General features: G+C 42.1%; 1 protein-coding gene across 4 annotated transcripts in view; it reads left to right on the forward strand.

Annotated features, from left to right (window-relative positions):
* The window catches only part of TAOK3 (TAO kinase 3), a 180,998-nt gene extending 163,877 nt beyond the window's left edge, over nucleotides 1-17,121 (forward strand). For 3 of the 4 annotated variants that reach the window (XM_030336405.1, XM_030336403.1, XM_030336406.1), the window contains 4 exons: nucleotides 6,634-6,873; nucleotides 8,334-8,546; nucleotides 14,496-14,678; nucleotides 15,714-17,121. In XM_030336405.1, coding sequence (XP_030192265.1) covers nucleotides 6,634-6,873; nucleotides 8,334-8,546; nucleotides 14,496-14,678; nucleotides 15,714-15,875 — 798 coding nt within the window. In that variant the 3' untranslated portion in view covers nucleotides 15,876-17,121. The remainder of the gene's footprint in view (nucleotides 1-6,633; nucleotides 6,874-8,333; nucleotides 8,547-14,495; nucleotides 14,679-15,713) is intronic. The other variant, XM_030336404.1, reaches the window with a different exon arrangement.
* Nucleotides 17,122-19,457: the final 2,336 nt, after the last annotated feature.

The raw sequence follows: 19,457 nt of genomic DNA on the forward strand, positions 1-19,457 counted from the left end.
TGCATCACCATCCTAGGTGTTTCAGCAGGGGAGTGAAGAGAGTTTTCTTTGAAAGACCTAGTGCACCAGTGTGAGGCTAGGCTACAGCAGGAAGAAGCCAAGTACAGTGAGGTCAGCCAGGACGTTCTTTCTCTAGGTCCACCTGGAAGAGGCACTGGGGGGAGAGTGGATCTGAGTGACATTTCTGAAGCAGAACTGACAGTAATTCCAACCGAACGGCCTAAGAATTTCAGGAGAGAGAGGGGTCAAAAATGGCTTCAAAGTTTCTAATTTGGGAAACTGGATGAATAAGACATTATTCACTGAGATGAGCACAGAATGTGACTCAGTCGCAGATACAAAGTTCAGTAAGAAATCGTTGTGACCTGGAGTAATCAGGGAAACCCTCGCAAATGAGCTAGCATGGTAAAAATATCAAAGTCTGCGAAAAACCCAGCGTTCGTCTGCGCGAGGGAAAGAAGCGCCAAAGGCACGTTTATGGAATGAGCATCAGTACATTCTGAGCTCCTTGGAGGGCAGCAGTCAACTGGGAGGGAAAAAGGATGGAGCAAACTAAAATTTATCAGATACATGCAGTGAGCCAGGCCCAAGCCCTTTGTCTGTGTTGTCTTGTCTCATCGGAAGAGAGACAAACCGCTGCACGTTTTTGAGCCAGGCAGCGAGTGATATGCTAATCCTGTGCGTTAGAGAGATTAGCCCAGTTTGGTTGGTGGCAGTTCACAGATTGATTCTAGCACGCATTCTCGGGGGGGGGGGGGGGTGGTAGTGCCCCCGGGGGAGTAAGCATAGGCTCTTGTGGGAGAGGGGTCTCAGATATTACAATGGCCACAGTACATAAAGGGATATACAGTGTATCAGGTAGTATTCATTCACCTTTTAGGGCAGGGGGAAATCTAGAAAGCTCCCGGTGATGAAAACATAAAAATGATGATAATGGAAAAAGGAAAAAAAAAAAAAAGAAGAAGAAGAAGAAGGTTGAGAAACATTGGGTTAGGGGGAAGACACTAGAAGCAAAGTGATCAGGTGGTAGGAAATAGGGTATGGACAAAGATGCTGGTGGCACCTGTCAAACAGGCGGATTTGAAACGTATTTTGAATATAAAATAAGCAGGATTTGGCACACTGTAGGATATGAGAGGAAAGAGGAGGGTACAATCAAAGTTATTTCTAGGGTTCAAGGCTTAGTTACATGTAAATTTGGTCAGAGACAGAGAAGCCTAGAGAGAGGTGTCAGTAAGAAACTGATTAATTCCATATTAGACATGTTGCCATATTTGTTAGAAGGCAAAAAAGCCCAAGTGAAAAAGCCCAGTAGCCATTTGGAAATAAGATGTTTGGGATTCTTTTCATCTGGCAGTTATTTCTCTTCTGATAGCACATATTTGGAAGAAGTGTGAAGCCAAGGGAACAATCGGTGCCAATAAAAGCTGTAGAAGACAATTATTCCTCAAAAGTTATAGAAACTATTATTTGTGACTTCACTAGAACCAGGTTCTAATCAACTGAGTGAAGAATAACTCTTATAAGGGTACTTTTTTAAGAGTCTAAGTTTTGATGTACGAAAGTAATGCAAGAGCATTAAAACAAAAGACAAACACAGAAAAATACATAGTTGAGTAGTGAAAGTTCTTGATAATCCCACGCTGCCCAGTCTCTACCCTGACTACCATTAATTTGGCATCTGTAGTTCCAGATTTCCTTTTCCTTGTATGTATGTACTCATACATTCAGCTTATATAAAACTTTAACTTTACAAAATTAAGGTTACATTAGTATCAGTGGGTTTATTTGATTTGCAAGCCATAGAAACAAATCCTGGCTGCATGAGCGTGGAAAGGAATTTGTTGGAAGGATATGCGGTAGATAACAGCGATGAAGAACCAAGCTGGAAAAGATGAAGAATCAAGCTGGAAAAGCAAATTCTGTGACCTAGAGAGCAAGAGCCTAATGGACATTCCTCAGAGCACTGCCATTTGGTTGTATTTCCTCCCACCATATTTAATCTTTGTATCATTTCAGCTTCAGATTCAAATTCCTAGGAGGGCTACTCTCTGATTACAGATAGGGTGGAGGAGTTTCTCAAGCAAAAAAGAGGAGCCTGTTAACAAGAGAAGGGAAATGGATACTGAACCTACAAAAATGTCTAGTATACTGTTTTGTAACTCTTCTCTTTCTTTTTCTCATTTACTCTCTAGGACATACAGCCCTATGTGGTTCTTTTTAACCATTAATAGTAAACTTGGGGGGTATGGCTATAAAATTATTTATTTAATGACATACTTCTCAGTGGATATTTTGTTGACGTTTTATAATATTACTAACAGTGCCACAGGGAGCCTCTTTGTACACAGATCTTTTTACATGTATGCAAATATTTTGTAGGATATATCCTCAGAAGTGGAGTCTCTGGGTCACAGTGTATATATGTAAATTTTTAATAGATATTGCCAAACTGCCCTCTATGGGTTTTACTCCCACCAAAAAGAGCACTTGTCTATTTCTTTGCCAAAACTGAGTATGAGCAATCCTTTTAGTTAATGGAAACGTTTAAAAGGACCACCATAGACTGGGTTGAGCCTCTTCCTCTATCATCACAGACGCTCGCTATTTTCTAACCAGTTATGAAACCAAGAACTGAAACTAAGAAAGCGTTAAATGTCATAGGCTAACAACATCTCCATCAAAAGTCTGAACTCTAGTTCTTACTCAACCTCATCGGGCACGAGGACAAAATGTTTTACTTGAGCGAGATCAACTCGCTTTAAAGAAGTCAGTCGCACTTGGATCGTGGCTGGGAAGGGTTTATTATGGGACACAGCCTGGATTCACAGCTTACACAGGACGTAGGGTCTTATATAGTATGGTGATGTGTTCAGGGGCCGTGGTGTATGAAAAGTACATGTGTTTTGACACTAAGCTCTCTCTCAGCTTGGGGAGATGCACACAGCGTGTGATGTGAGCCAAGGGAAAGGGGGCCCTTGTGTCTCTCAGCTTAAACCGCCTCCAGGGCATATAGGCGTGGAGTGCGTTGGTGGGCAAAATCACTTGTACATTAAATCTGCTTTTGTTTTTGTTCAGCTCACTTTAGTTAATTGGTATGAGCTAAAGGTGTGCACACAGGCGCACAGTACGTTGTGTCATTTGTACAGATGAAACAACCACTGCATCGTGTCTAGCCAGAACAGAGGGATTCTTCAGAATATTGTGTCACAGGCTGAAAGACAGCGTAACGCAGGAAAACGTAAACCATTCTCTGGGACATCTTTTAATGGGAACTGTTGAAAATCCCCAAACCTGAGCTTTAGCCTTAGTTCTGCTTTCGGGAAATTGAATGATCTTATGTTAGTCTCTCAATTCCCAAATGTTTTACTGTCATATGTAAAAGGGGTAAGTCCTTGCAATCTTAACACCTCATAGGGTTGCGGTGGCATGGAATGAGATGCAAGAAATCACCTTTAAAAACTGAAAGCACATTACACGTTTTTACGTAGGCACAGCAATAGGCTCATAAAAAGTCAAAATAATAATAATAATAATAATAATAATAATAATGGCAGCTTATCAACTTATGTCTCAGCAACCCAGATGTATGAATTAAAGGTAAAGGGAATAACTTAAAATTGTTGACAGGAAAACCATTTCATTATCGTGTTTCTCTCACTTTTTAAATCATTTATAAACACTAGATTTGAGATATTATATGCAAATTTTCACTTCTGAATACAGAAAAATAATAATGATACGTTAATATGTTCCAAAGCATGTTCTTATGATCTTTCATTTCTTCACAAAGAATCACAGTTCATGGTGTAGGTACTGTTATCCTCACTTTACACCTGAGGAAACTAAAACATATATTAAAAGGCGTGCCCAACATCATACATAATGACTGACTCACACACCCTGAATATTTTTCTGTCGATTCTCAAACTTTACAATACATCAGAATTAGCTGGGTGGCATGTTATTAAAACCAGTCACCTGTAGCCCTGGCATTTCGGATGCAGATATCCTGTGGCTAGCATCCTGAAACATCCCGTTAGACATAAAGGAAACCGTTTGATTTCTTCTGAAAGTGTTGTTTGCTTTGTCTTGTATTTTGTCCCCCCCATATGTTTCAGGGTTCTGGGCAGCCCAGACTCAGTTTGGACTTCTCAGTGTAGGAAAACATGTAACGAAATAAGTGTCCAGTATTGGGAGACCTGGTACTCAAAGGTTAAAAATGAAATAGTAATCTAGGAACAGGACCTCTACCAATTGAAAGGGCTTCCCTTGGCTTTTCTCTTGGTCACTGGCCTAGAATAGCTTTAGTCTCTGAGGCCTCGCCATCCTTTGGTGCCACCTAGGGGCCAGTTATTGATTTTTAAAAGAAGACCGTTTGATGGTCCAGGTAGAGGAAAAATAAAACAAGGGAAAGCAAAATGCAGGAGGGAATGGGGAGCGATGCTCTAGGAGATTATCTTTTTCCCTTAAAACAAATACAAATTGCATTTATACTTTAGATATTTCCCCACTAGCAAACATGCTCCCTGAGGGGATGTACTTGTTCATGGCTCTATCCCTAGTGCCTACAGCAGTGCCTGACACATAGGACATGTGCAACAAATATTTGCTGAATAAACAAATGAATGATTAGTGACTTTGCTCCAGTAATAGATGCTGTGCTGTTTAAAGGACTTCTCTTCAAATGCATACAAGGCCCAAGTATGCAAGATATTCTCACCAACACCAATATACAAATGTTATTGATATTGTGTGAAAATAAATGACTTGCATTTTCTCCCGTAGTGGATGCCATCAGAGAAGAGAGGCACTCTTGTTCTAACTGAAAGTCCAACTCACAAGCCTTCTTCTTTCCTTGACCTTCTTAACTAATAGTAATACCAACCTCTGCAGAAATCTTACAGCATAAAGTTTGCCTCTTTTATAGCACTTACCACTTTCAACATTGTTCTTTCTCCTTTTTTTTAATTTATACATAAAACCTACTTCCTTGTGTTAATTAAGGTTCTTTTGTCTGTATGTTAGTAAAATTTATTTGAGCTCGTTTAAGCCAAAACCAGGGAATTCATTACAGAAATATAGAAATATTTTGTAGAACCCAATAGCAATAATACAGCTAGTGTACAGGACAGCTTACCAGTTAGGAATATGGGCATCATTATATTCCCTGCATGTCTGTCTTCTTTTTCATTCTTTATGTTCTGAAGTCCAGCTTTCTCTAACCCTCAGCCCACATAGCAGTGGGTGGCTACCACATATGTAGTTTTTATATGCCCCTCAGTTCCAGCCACACTTAGAGGTTAACTGTCTCTGCATCCCAATTCCAAATTCCCAGGAGAGAAAACGGATTGATTCACTTGGCTGTGAGTTGAGCATATAGCACTTCAACAACTGTGTAGTACAGTTCCCTACTAGAGTGTTAGCAAGTTGAGGACAGAATCATGGCTTAGTAAACATTTTTAAGTACCCAGAGCACAGGGTTCAGATCTTGGATATGGTGCCATTTAGGAAATATTCTTGAACTGGTGAGTGACAAGATATCACCCGACTACCTCTCTTTTTTTTTTTTTTTTCTAGCTTTCTTTCTTTCCCCCCTTAAAGACAGAAAAACAAACGTACAAGGCAGGACAAAAAGTAAAAGAAAAGGAAGACAGACAGACATGAGTAGAACTGGAAAGAACAGAATGATTTGATCCAGAAATCATTAAACAGACTAATGGAAAAAATGGAAGACGAGAGATCTCATCTGTTTTTTCCCAGCCTGCCCTTACTCTGAGATGTTTTGTTTTTTTTTTAATGTTTACTTATTTTTGAGAGACAGAGGCAGAGCATGAGCAAGGAAGGGGCAGAGAGAGAGGGAGACACAGAATCCAAAGCAGGCTCCACACTCAGCACAGAGCCCAACGTGGGACTCGAACTCACTAGCCGTGAGATCATGACCTGAGTCGAAGTTGGATGTTTAACCACCTGAGTCACCCAGGTGCCCCTACTCTGAGATTTTAAAAAACAGATCATTGGCCTACTTCTAATACATGCAAAAACGAGGTGTTTTTTTTTTTTCCCAAGAAAACTAAGAATATTGCAGACATTGCCAGTTTAAGTCTGTGATTTTCAAGTCTGACTACACGTTAGATTCACCTAGAGAACTCTTAAATATAGTGATGTCAGGGTCCCACCCCAGACAGTTATCAGAACTTCAGGTTGTAGGATTGAGGCATCTTAAGCTTGCAAAGGTTCTTCACATGATTTTAATGGGCAGCCCATATTGAGAACCAGTGGCGTAACTGAAGAAAAATGTACTTAGATCTCTCCAGGAGACCTCACCTGAGGAAGGTTCATGGCAGCTCTAGGAGATAAGAAGGGGTCAGGTGGAATTAATCCCACTTTACGGCTGGTGTAGTTGTGATGGCTGTGAAGTTGCCCATCTTGTAAAGTGATGGACCCACAAACAGAACCTAAACCTCCAGGGACAGTTAATCTGCTCTCACTGAGTTGTGCTGCCGAGCGCTAATGGGCTTAATTAAGAAACCGTTAGTAGTGCCATTCCTCGCCATCTCTCACTTAGTGGTGCATTCCTTCTAATTCACCTCCAGTCACCTCTCGCCATGTGTCTTTTGCTCCTGAATGCAGGAACTAAATAAAAAGAGGACCCAGAAGGAGATGGAACATGCCATGCTAATCCGACATGACGAGTCTACGCGAGAGCTGGAGTACAGGCAGCTGCACACGTTACAGAAGCTACGCATGGACCTGATCCGTCTACAGCACCAGACTGAACTGGAAAACCAGCTGGAGTACAATAAGAGGCGAGAAAGGGAACTGCACAGAAAGCATGTCATGGAACTTCGGCAACAGCCAAAAAACTTAAAGGTAAGAGGAAACGGAAGTGGTTCCCTATTTGTGCTCCAGGATACAGTTGTGCTGGATTACGTAGTCCCTGCGCCTGGAGGACTGTCAGATGTGCCTGGGCAACTCCTCAAAATTACGAATTTCTGGGCCCCACACCCACGGAATCAGAATCTCCAGAAGTGAAGCACAGAGGCCGTATATAACAAACGCCTGAGGAGATGCTGCTTTGGAAACCATTGTACTGGATGATCTCTCCATTTTTCTTTGTATAATGGCCTGCAGTTTCTCTGACCCCTTCATGTCCTGCCCTCTTTAAAATGGTAAATTGCGGACAAACAGCAGCCCGTGGTTCTAATCCCAGGAGATGAGGAAGTTACCTAGCAGGTGTATGGCAGAGAGATTTCATCTGTCATGCTGGATTATTCGTAGTAACTACATTGAGTGCTTCTATATTGAGAAAGTCTAAAGCTACATCCAAGCTTGGTAGGAAAGAGTATGATTGAGTAGTGACATCTGCATGGGAGTGAAGAGTGAATCTACATGTGCCAGACCCTGCACTAGAGATTTGGAATTCCTTTGGGCCTCACTGCCTGCAGATAATTTTAGCTGACTGCTGATTCACAGGCTCTGTGGACTAAGCCATTGCTGTATGTCAAGGGGGTCGCTGTCAGTGTTGACAGAGATACAAGGCCAGCCTCACAGTGGCCATGCTCCTGCCTAACCTGCCAAATCCTAACCTGTCTAATTAGTGATCTCTGTCATCACAACTCCAAGTGTTCGTGATATGCACATGTGACCATGAGGCAACCTGATGAACGCCTTCGGGACTCAAGTAACACGGCCTACCTCCTCCTTGCCAAAATGCATATTTGATATTGCCACGTGAAAGTCTAACTTCTTCACAGGGGAAGAAATCTAAAATCACTTTTCCCTTTACACTTAGGCTGAAATCCAGTGGCATTGGATTATGATGTGAGGTATTATCCAGATGTTCTTGATTTGTCAAGGAAATGCAGAGCAGTGACAGCCAGCTTGTACATTGCCACCCCCTTTCTCACCTGGAAATGGGTTGGGTTGGGCAGGGGGAGATGACCAAAAATCATAGGGGGAGAAAACAACAAACAATAGAAGACACCGAAGATTTTGACTAGGAAGCCATTAAAATAATGAGCAGGCTTTCAACAAACTAAGCTTCGTAGTTTAGTTCAGTAGTTCTACAATCTGCTTAGAGTTGTGATCTCCTTGTAGTGGTTCGTTTTTTTAAATCCGTTTGTAAATTCAAAATTACTTCTATGTATTTAATATAAGACCGAAAGTACTGGCAGTTAACTCTTATCTGTGTCGTATGTATTATTTTCATCATTACTGACTAGCAATGTGGGTCCCTGCACCAAAAGACAACGGGTCCCAGCACCTGTATTGTATCGTTACAATGGAAGTTTTCTGTATTTACTAATGTATTTGCGTTTTTGTCTGCACAGGCCATGGAAATGCAAATCAAAAAACAGTTTCAGGACACTTGCAAAGTACAGACCAAACAGTATAAAGCACTCAAGAATCACCAGTTGGAAGTTACTCCAAAGAATGAGCACAAAACAATCTTAAAGACACTGAAAGATGAGCAGACACGAAAACTTGCCATTTTGGCAGAGCAGTATGAACAGAGTATAAATGAAATGATGGCTTCTCAAGCGGTAAGTGGTTAGGTTTGGTGCCACACCTTCAAGAGCTTTGGGAATCAAGAAAATTCAAGATCCAGCCTTTTGTTCCCAAGATGATTCTTGCACAAATTTAGGATATTGGCATTTTTTCTGCCCAAAGAACCGAGGAAGTGACGACGCTGAATAAAGCCAAGCCAATGTGGATACTTGCTGGAGTGTGTCTTGTAAGACAGAGCTCAAGGAATAACATGCTAAATCAGACCCGTGGCACATAGGGACTTTGAGGGCAAGATGGGATAGATACTGCACATAATATCATTTTTTCACTCATCAAAGATTGTGCAACTAGTGTCAGACACGAATGAATAAGACACACTCACACAGACACATTCATTCAATACACTTTTACTAAGCATCTGTGTTCAGCACTCTGCTGGGCTCAGAGAGAGTCATAAGCTCGAGAAACAACAGTTGGTTCTTGTCTTCACACTATTTGTTAGTCAAAAAGTCAGATAATTAAGCGATAATAAAAAAGCATAATAAGTGCTTTGCAGTGGGAGGTATGGGGAGGTATGGGGAGCTATGGGAGGATGAGTAAGAACAGCTAATCTGGTCTAGGGAAACCTTCCCAGCAAGAGCCAAGGAGCTTGAAGGAATGTACTGAAGGAAACAGGCACCATGGAAAGGGGCCTACGTGGGCAAAGACCCAAAAGATGGAAAGTGTGCATTTGGGGACTGAAAGAACTTCGGTTTGAATACAAAGTTCAAGGAGGATGGTGGGAGCCCAAACTGGAGAGGTCATAAAGGTCTTGGTAACCCAAGGATGGGAGCTTGCCTGTGATTCAGTGAAGTTTCCCCAATGAGATGAGTCTTAAAGAGTAATCGTTTGTCAAACAGGCGGAAAAGGAAAAAGTTATTCCCAGCAGAGGAAACAGTAAATGCAAAGATGCAAAGCCTCAAAGAGGACAGCACGTTTGAAGAACATTGAGTAGTTGTTATGGCAGGAGTATAAAGGGAAGCAGGTGAACAGTTGGGGATCAGACCCTCAAAAGTCAGGAGTTCGGACATCATTCTATTAACAGTGGAGAGCTGCTGAAGGCTATTTTAAGAAGGAAAGTGACAGGATCAGATTTATGGTCTAGAAACATACTGGCAATAATGTGGCAACTGTAGGTATAAAGAGACGGTAAGGAAACCTTATAACCCAGGAACAAAACTATTGAAAGCCTGAACTGAGAACATGCTCCTGGAGATGGTGAGGAGGCAGAAGGATTTGAGAAATATTTAGAAGTTAGAATAGAGGGAGCTCAGTGACTAATTTGGGAGGTAGGTTTAATAACAGTGGAATGGGTCATGATTTTAGCAAGATAGAAAAATAGAAGGAAGGGTGAGTTTGGATGCTGGGCAGATAATTGACCAAGTTGTGGACGTGTTATCTGAGCTAGATGGGTATCCAGGTAGAGAGGTACAGAGATAGAAATCTATAGTTCAAGAGAGTGTTAGTAGGCAAAACAAATAACTAGGCATCCGTGTTATGTTAGACGGGGAAGTTGCAGCTGTTGGGAATACCCTGTCCTTCTAGCGACAGGAGATTTTTATTAGGAAGAGGACCAAGGGAAGAGTTGTGGACACCACCATTTGAGAGCAGAGTAGAAGCAGACCAAAGAAGGTGAACAGTCATTGTGGGAGGGGAACTGGAGAGAGCATGTCATAGACACCAGAACAGAAGCTTCTAGCTGATCATTTCAAATGTGGCAGAGAGACCAGCCAGACCTAGCAGTGGATTTGTCCAGTGAGTGTCACAGACAATCAGTGGAGGGGTGGGAGTGAAAGACATTATAGTGCGTTGAAGAACGTGATTATAAAGTGAGATAGAAACTTTATAACGAATGAGATTACTTTTCCCAGCTGCTCATCAGTGAAGGACAGGAGAAAGAACTGTAGCTAGAGGAAGAGACAGTTGAAAGAGGACTTCTGTTATTTGGGAAAGGCTTAAACGTGAGGTTGAGGGTAAGAGTGCATTCATTCATCCATCCATCCATCCATCCGTCCATCCATCCATCCATCCATCCAGTAAGTGTTTATTGAGTGCCCTACCGTGCTCTAGGCATCCTGGGGTACTGCAGTAAGACAGTCATCAATCACGTCTTCTTGGAATTTATGGAGGAGTGAGGAAGCAGGTCAAAAGAGTCCTCTCTGTGTAATGGCAGAGTAAGTGCAATGTGCCAACAATGTAATCAGGAGCATAGGCTCGTCTGGAGAGTCAGAAAAGGCCTCACAGATACAATGAGTATTTAAACTGAGGTGTAGGGAGCACATCTAGGCAAAAGGAACTGTATTTGTAAAGATAGGAGCTTCTGAAGAGCTCAGAGTCCATTATGTTTGGAATATAGAGAACGAGTCAAAGACCAAATGAGAGTAAGACTGGAGGGGTAAATAGGGGCCAGATCACACAGGGGCCTGTAAGTTTTCTTAAGGATTTTGTTCTTTATCCTAAAAGCAATGGGAGGCCATAGAATAGCATTAAGTGGTGGGGGGAGGGAAGGGAGACTGACATCAGATTTGCATTTTTAAACAATCAGTCCAGTGACAGGCAGAGAATGGCCTGGAAGATGGTCAGATGGATCTCAGGGGATGGTGTATATATAGTTGCTGCTTTTACCTGGGCAGGAGCAAGTGGTGGCTAGACCGGAAGGGGGGATGGGATGGAGAAAGTGATGAAATTTGAGAGAGAAGCAGGAGGTGGAAGTGAAAGCATTTAGTAACAGAGTGGACACAGAGAATGAAGTAGATTAAGGATGACTCCCAGTCTCTAGTTTGAACAAAACAGTAGATGGTGGTGCCACTTATCTCTGTGGTAAAGAGGGAAGTTGAGCAGCTTGGGGAAGAGGGAAGGGAATGATCATTAGCTAATATTAGTCATGCTGAGCTTGAGGGCCTGGGCACCATCCAGGTGAAGATGTCCCTAGCAGACCAGATAAGCTAGTCTGGGCCTCAGGAGAGAAGTCTGAAATAGAGGTGTAGAGGTGGGAGTCATCCGCATATAGATGGTAATGGCAGCCTTGGGAATAGACGAGATTCCTTAGGAAGAGAGGTTAGAGGAAGACGTGAGCCCATGTATAATGGCTGGAAGGGAGGGAGTAGCTGGAAAGGAGAGGAGGGAGGGAAAAACCAAGAAGCTGTGGTATCTCAGAAGACAAGAGAGAGATTTCCAGAAGGAAAAGGCAATCCATGGTATTAAATGCTGCTGGGAGTCAGGTAAGATAAAGACCCCTTGCCATAGAAGTAAGGAGCAGGATGAGAAAGTACAGGGAGAGGTTCAGGGGTAGGAGAGGGGAGAGAGAATTGCTAGCGACATAAAGGCCAGTAGGATTTTCGTCTTGTTCATCTTTGTGTTATTAGCATCTGCAACAATTCCTGGTTGGCATACACCAAGTGCTTGATGAATGATTGTTACAGAAGATGGACAGAATGGGCTCCAAGAATATAGGTTCACGGTTGCCCTTGAATGAAAGGAAGGAAATGCCCTTTCTTCTGAAGCAGGGAGGAGATACAAGTAGGCATGATAAATGCTGCTATCCTTTAGGACTCCTTACCATGTGCCAGCCACTATTTTGGATATTTTTAAGTGTTATTTCATTCTTGTGAAACCCCTTTCACCTTTGAAGTAGTTGCTGTTTCAACCCCAACTTACCCGCAAGGAAACTGAGGTTTATTGAAGTAAAGCCACTTGCTTAGGGCAAGAGTTGGCAAACTGTTTCTGTAGAGGGGCAGGTAATAAATATTTTAGTCTTTGTGAACCACAGGGTCGCTGTCACAACTACTCAACTCTGCTGTTGTAGTGCAAAAGCAGTCCTGGATGGTACATAAATGAATGAGCATGTCTGTGTTCCAATAAACCTTATTGACAAAAATAGGCAGCAAGTCAGATTTGGCCCTTGGGCTATAATGTGCCAGCTCCTGGCTTTGGGGCTCACACAGTGGTAGTTAGCTGAGTAGTGATGAAGCTGGGATTTGACCCCATTTCGGGAGGAGTTCGTAAGCCTGGCCATATAACGTTATGAAGCTGCCATCACCTCCTTTCATTCACATTAATCCGCTTCAGGAAACAGACATGGTATTTACCTACAATTCATTAAAACATTTTAATGAGTTTGATATGTGCAACTTTGGGATGATGAACAGCAGATACTGGAATATCCTCTCTGATTTCTAGGCTGGCACTTTTACAGAGCAGAGCTGGTACAGAATAACATAGTTACGGGCATTAATAATAGAACGCCAGAAAGAAGAGAAGATGGAGACGTTCCAATGGTCTAAACTGCCCATAGGACGAACCTCTCACCCACTGGGCCAGGGCTCATAACAATTAACAGAAACAAGTAGAAAAGGACAGACTTTCATTCCCTTTATTGGTGAGGAAACTCCCATATTGAGAGGGAATTGATACATTTTATTGGGAGCCAGTAAACCCTTTGGCATTTATCTGTAAGGCTCCTCCTGCTGCAGACTGTCATATCTTGTGTCTCTTCTCCCTTCATTTGGGAAAATAAGAAAAGAGGTTTCCTCTTCAGCGGATTTTAGTGAAAGCCGGGTAGGATTAATTACTAGAAAATACCATGGAGATATGATTGTTGTTTATTTTATGTTCATGTGATATACTTCTCTAAAGTACTAAAGAAGACACTGTGCAGATAACTTCCTAAAACTATTCTAACAACATACCAAACGTTTCTTAAGATATTGAAATATATTGCTAATTGTCAAAAATTGCACCAATTAGGGAAGGGAGTGTAAAATGGAGAATAAGTGTCTTGGCGAAGTGGTCTGTGTAGAAACATGTGGATAAATTCAGTGTTGGCAGAACTACCTAATTCAAGGATTCTAATCTCTTAACTTCCCAGCTAAACTGAGGGCCTGATAGATTTAGACAAAACCAAGCCTAAGACAGGAGGATCATCAATCTCAAAACATAGTCCCACTAATAGCCCCAAACCTTCAGTTATGCTCATTGAAAGGTTGGCATTTGTGCTGGCTGACTTGGCCCATTCCCCATACAGGATCAGTAGCGTGGTATAATAATACAAAGTTCAGGAGCTAGAGGGAGCAAGGGGCACTCTATTGGCCTACTTTATAATCTGGGCTTTGCCATTTCAACCCCAAATGTGCTCCTTGAGATCATCATGGCTATCTTCTGTGGGGAAGAGATTTTGAACCTTGGCTATCTTCTGCGGGGACGAGTTTTAGATTGGCTGGCCAGCAGGACAACTTGTATGGCCAGCAGTAGGGACCGCCATCACTTGCTAGGATCATAAGTGTACTGTGGGATAGGCCCCAAGTGTAATGGAGATTTGACTCCTTTTTTAGAGCTAAGGATATGTCAATGTATGGTGGTTTGAGAGTTAAAGATACGTAAGTATGAAAATCGTTAGTCAAAACCAAAATGGTGATAACAGCTACTATTTACTAAGCGCTTGGTATGCATCTAGAACCATGCCTAGGATGTAGTGTGAATTCCTTCATTTAATGTTCATACCAATCTTAGACAGTAGGAACTATTACTGATAATTTTCTTGAGAGGAACAAAACGGGACCCGGAGAGGTAACTTCTCAAGGTAACACACCCGAGCGAATCGTGGAGTAGACCTCAAGCTCGGGAGTCTACGTCCAAAACCCACCGGCTTCATCACTGGGGCACGTAGCCCTCCTGACCCCTGCTACTGTGGTTTTAAGAAAACCAGTTTTTCTTAAGAAAAGAATGTGTTTGTTTCCTTAAGAAAGAATGCTTTAGGAATGTGTTTGTAGAACTTTGTAGCCCATGGGGCAGAACGCACTATTTCTGATTTCTAACTCTGAATGTACCCGGGGCCTCTGGTGTTCTGAGGGGGTCTGTTCCACTCTACACAAGGAGGCATCTTCCGGCAGGCAGCAGGCACTGTGAGCCAGGGATGAATTACAGCGTGTGTCTTTTGTGCCCCACAGTTGCGGCTCGATGAGGCGCAAGAAGCGGAGTGCCAGGCCTTGAGGCTACAGCTACAGCAGGAGATGGAGCTGCTCAACGCCTACCAGAGCAAGATCAAGATGCAGACAGAGGCACAGCACGAGCGAGAGCTCCAGAAGCTGGAGCAGAGGGTGTCTCTGCGCAGGGCACATCTTGAGCAGAAGGTACGAAAGCACTACTCTGGGTCGCGCACAGCTGCGCGGAGGACGGGCCCTGGCCCAGGGAGCTGCCCTTCGCGGAGCCCGGCCCCTGCACCTAAACCGGGCGCTGTTCACTCATTATCTGCTGTTACACTCCTAGGACCCCTGAGAGGTAGGCCTGATCTCCATCCCACAGGCAGGATACTAAGGCTCCAAATGCTGAAGTTACCCGCCTAAGTCTGACCCCACAGCTATTACCCTGCTAGGAAACCCTGTGCCTTCACAGCCAGGAAAACAACATGGGTCACCCGGTAGTTGATAGCACACATGTGAAAGGCACAATGAGCGGATAGCATGGCTGCTGAATGGTACGAGGAAGCCAGATGCGGATTTGTTTTTTTATTTCCAGCTATTTCTAAACCGAAAGAAATCACCAGCAGGGCTCTTTAAAAGAAATTAAAAGGAAGAGAAGCTGATATTGCCCCGCATAATAAATGTTATCAGAAGTGAAATAGTCATTGCTGTAAATATTGCTGAGGAATAGGGAGTAGAAAAGATTTCATAAAGCATCTAAAAGCTGTTAAGCATTTATTTGCTTAACCAGTTATCTGTACCTTCTTCTGATACTTCCCTGAGACCAACGTAAGAGACTATTTTCACAGCTCCTGTTCTAGAACTAAATTGCTAATGACCCAGGGGGCATTTGGCTCTCTATGGGAAAGCAGCACAGTCTAATTGTGCTTGAGTGTCTTTTAGCTTCTCCTGAGCCATCTCCTGCTGAGACAGGACACTGACCCGGATCAGCCAAGCTGCTTGGTCTGCTAGAATGATAGCGCCGGCTCGCCCCAGGCGGGCCCCAAACATTGTTACTCTTGTGAGCAGATTTTGAATATAATGGACTAGATACAAGATGTTTATCCCAGGATTCTCCCAGCCTTCCCCAGTCTAGTTTACGCTTAGTTCCTGGGTGTGCGTTCGTCACACGTGTGCATGTGTGTGGATGTGTGTGTTTGTGAGCGCCTGCCACTAAGAGCGGCTCCTTGCTTGTGCTTTTTTCAGATTGAAGAAGAGCTGGCTGCCCTTCAGAAGGAACGCAGCGAGAGAATAAAGTACCTATTGGAAAGGCAAGAGCGAGAGATTGAAACTTTTGACATGGAGAGCCTCAGAATGGGATTTGGGAATTTGGTTACATTAGATTTTCCTAAGGAGGACTATAGATGAGATTAAATTTTTTTGCCATTTACAAAAAAAAAAGAAAAAAAAAGAAAAAAAAAAGAAAACAGAAAAAAATTCAGACCCTGCAAAACCACATTCCCCATTTTAACGGGCGTTGCTCTCACTCTCTCTCTCTCTTACTCTTACTGACATCGTGTCGGACTAGTGCCTGTTTATTCTTACTCCATCAGGGGCCCCTTCCTCCCCCCGTGTCAACTTTCAGTGCTGGCCAAAACCTGGCCATCTCTTCTATTCATAGTACACGTCACAGTATTGATGTGATTCAAAATGTTTCAGTGAAAACTTTGGAGACAGTTCTAACAAAACAATAAACCAACAACAACAACAAAAAAGTGGGTATATATTGCTTTAAGCAATCACTCATTACCACCAATCTGTGAAAGTAAAGCAAAAAAAATAAAAATAAAAATAATAATAATAATAATAATAATAATAAATGCCAAGGGGGAGAGAGACACAATATCCGCAGCCTTACACCTTAACTAGCTGCTGCATTATTTTATTTTATTTTATTTTTTTGGTATTTATTCATCAGGAATAAAAAAAAACAAAGTTTTATTAAAGATTGAAAATTTGATACATTTTACAGAAACTAATTGTGATGTACATATCAGTGGTGACATATTATTACTTTTTTGGGGATGGGGGGGTGGGCGGGGTGAAGAGATCTTGTGATTTTTAAGAACCTGCTGGCAAGAGTTTAACTTGTCTTCAGCATATTCTGATTGTATCATAATCATTTTCTGCTGTTGCAGAGGATGTGAATACACTTAAGGAGCTCACAGAATCCCAGTAGCACAAATTGGGCTTTGGCAAATCGTGTATTTTGTGTATAGAAGGAATTTAAGGAGAGGTATTACTTATTTTCATATTGTATTTTAACTGTTTCTCTGATCAAATTTTTTTACTTCCTCCTCCTATTCCTCCCCACCTTCCTCCTTTTCCAATTCAGTATTTGGAGTTCAACACTGTCTCTCAATCAGATCATCTGGATCTTTTTCTTTATTTCCCTTCCCCTCCCTGAGTCCCATAACTTGGTCATAAATATTGCATTATTCACACTTTCAAACTGTGTATTTTCTTACAATAAAAAATGATGAAAAAAAAAAGGCTTTACTTCTTTTGCATGCACTTTAAAAAAAACAAAACAAAACATTTTTCAGGTTCCAAGGAAGAGCATGATAACTGTCAGAGCTTTTAATTATATTTGTAAATAAAAGTGTTCATCACATCGCCTTGCTGTGTTATTGTAGCAGGAAGTTTCCCTTCTAGGTTCACCAGTTTGTAATTCAGAGGGAGACCTGCCCTCCAGAAATCATTCTCCGTAGCCCTGGTTGCTTCTTGAAGAAGAGCCATCCAAGACTTTCAGGTAAAGCTGTATCTTCCAAGTTCTTCTACAGGGATGAAGATAATGTTGCACTGTTTGAAGTGGTCAATTGCTCCTTTTTGCCCTTTAGAAAAAGGCACGTGTGCATGCATGTGCGCGCGCGCGCACATACACACACACGCACACCAATGTGCCAGTCATACTTAGGCACATACACTGCAGAGAAGGAAGCAAGCTATTAAGGAGAGATTATGACCAAATATGTGAAATGATCCCACTGTAATAGTAGATCCCCTCAAATTCTGATTTCATTAGAATAATTTTATGTACATGACAATGAGGTGATAAAATATATAACTTTTTGTAATGCTTATTTATTTTTTGAGAAAGAGAGACACAGGCAGGGAAGGGGCAGAGAGAGGGAGACACAGAATCCAAAGCAGGCTCCAGGCTCTGAGCTGTCAGCACAGAGCCTGACGTGGGATTTAAACCTACGGACCATGAGATCTTGACCTGAGCTGAAATCAGATGCTTAACCAACTGAGCCACCCAGGCGCCCCTAAAATATACAACTTCTAATATACGGTTTTGGGGTCAAGACATTTTCAGGAAAATCTCTTATTTTTATGGTCCTAAGTCCTGGACGTTGAAAATTTATCTTTAGCATGATGACCTGAAGATCATTCTTGTGTCCTACAGAATGTTCAGTCATCATTAACAAATGTGACCAGTCATGTTCACTCTGACAGACTAAAGCAGAGAGATATACTCAAAAAATTATAAAATAATTATCAACCATAAAACCTTTGATAATTATCACCCAGTTTCCTAGCAGCTTTGTTCATTGAAGTTTCTATATTAGGCACCTCAGAAAATAACACTGGAAAGGGCTGGAAAGAATACTCATAATTATCCATGAAAAACAGATAACCTGTATTGCATGCTTCTGCTTACTATTTGATGGGACACTACATTAAGCATTGTACAGATGAGGAAATAAGCTCAGACCAAGGGAAAGTGGTGGCCGTGGAGTATGATCTGAGACCTGTCTGATTCCAGAACCCACACTCCTAAGCATAGGTCATGCTGCCACTCAGAAGGACATATTATATCATTAGTAAGGCAGAAAAACTTCCCATGGTTTGTTTCATGTCCCTCGGGAGTGGAAAAAAAAAAAAAAAGCCATCTAGCTAGCCTGTGAAAGGGCTTATTTCCATGAGATTGTAAGTGCTGATCTTTATAAAAGTTCCTCCTCCACAAGTTTGTCAGTGATGTGCCCCAAGGTAGAGTCACCAGAAAGAAGGAATGTGAGTCCCTGCTCCTAACACCTGGAATAGACTGAGTCTTCCACCTCCTAGGACCTACATGAGGAGGCAGTGAGAAGAGACAGGAAGCAGAACAGCAAGAGAACAGGAACAAAAGTGGTGCTAGGGCAGCAGTGGAGAGCCTGTGTCCTGTATTCTTCCAGCATATACTAATCTCCCTGGAAAGAAGAAAGTATTGCCCGTTCGTCATATGTATGGTAAGGACTGCTTATGTTTGACTTGCAACTATTCATTCAATGAGTACCTTAGAGGTCCGGTACAATGCCAGAAAACATAACGTCATAGCATCAGTGTCTCTTAAAAAGGTAAAGATGCTTGCCCTCCTGGAGTTTACATTAAGGGGTACGAGGGAAATGATAACACAATAATTATAATAAATTACCTTACACAGTCATAAGTGCCATAGATAAAGGAAAAGGGGAACGATAAGGGGGTACTAGAAGTGCCAAGATCATATTTTGCTCATTCACTCAAGAAATAGTTATCGAACATCTGTGTGCCTGGAGGGTGTGGCAGTAAATAGGTCCCTACTCTGTAGGAGCTCATGGTTTAAATCTCCACTGAAACAAGTAAGTCAAGGGACTAGGTTAATCAATAGTGGACTAAGACAAGCCATGACAATTCAAGTGGTAGTTACCACCAGGAGTTGAACTGAAACAATTACAGTCATAGGGAATACCAGACAACACTTACCAGTGATGTTGAATTGAGTAAAAAAAAAAAAAAAAAAAAAAAATTTTTTCTTGAATTTGCCACCATCTGTAATTATGTATCTGTTGAAAAAGCATATTCCAGGGGTGCTTGGGTGGCTCAGTCAGTTAAGGGTCTGACTGTCTTGATTTCAGCTCAGGATCTCACAGTTTGTGAGTTGGAGCCATGCTTTGGGATCTATGCTGACAGTGCAGTACAGAGCCT

Source organism: Lynx canadensis, chromosome D3 (genome assembly GCF_007474595.2).
Source record: "Lynx canadensis isolate LIC74 chromosome D3, mLynCan4.pri.v2, whole genome shotgun sequence".
NCBI classification, from domain to species: domain Eukaryota; kingdom Metazoa; phylum Chordata; class Mammalia; order Carnivora; family Felidae; genus Lynx; species Lynx canadensis.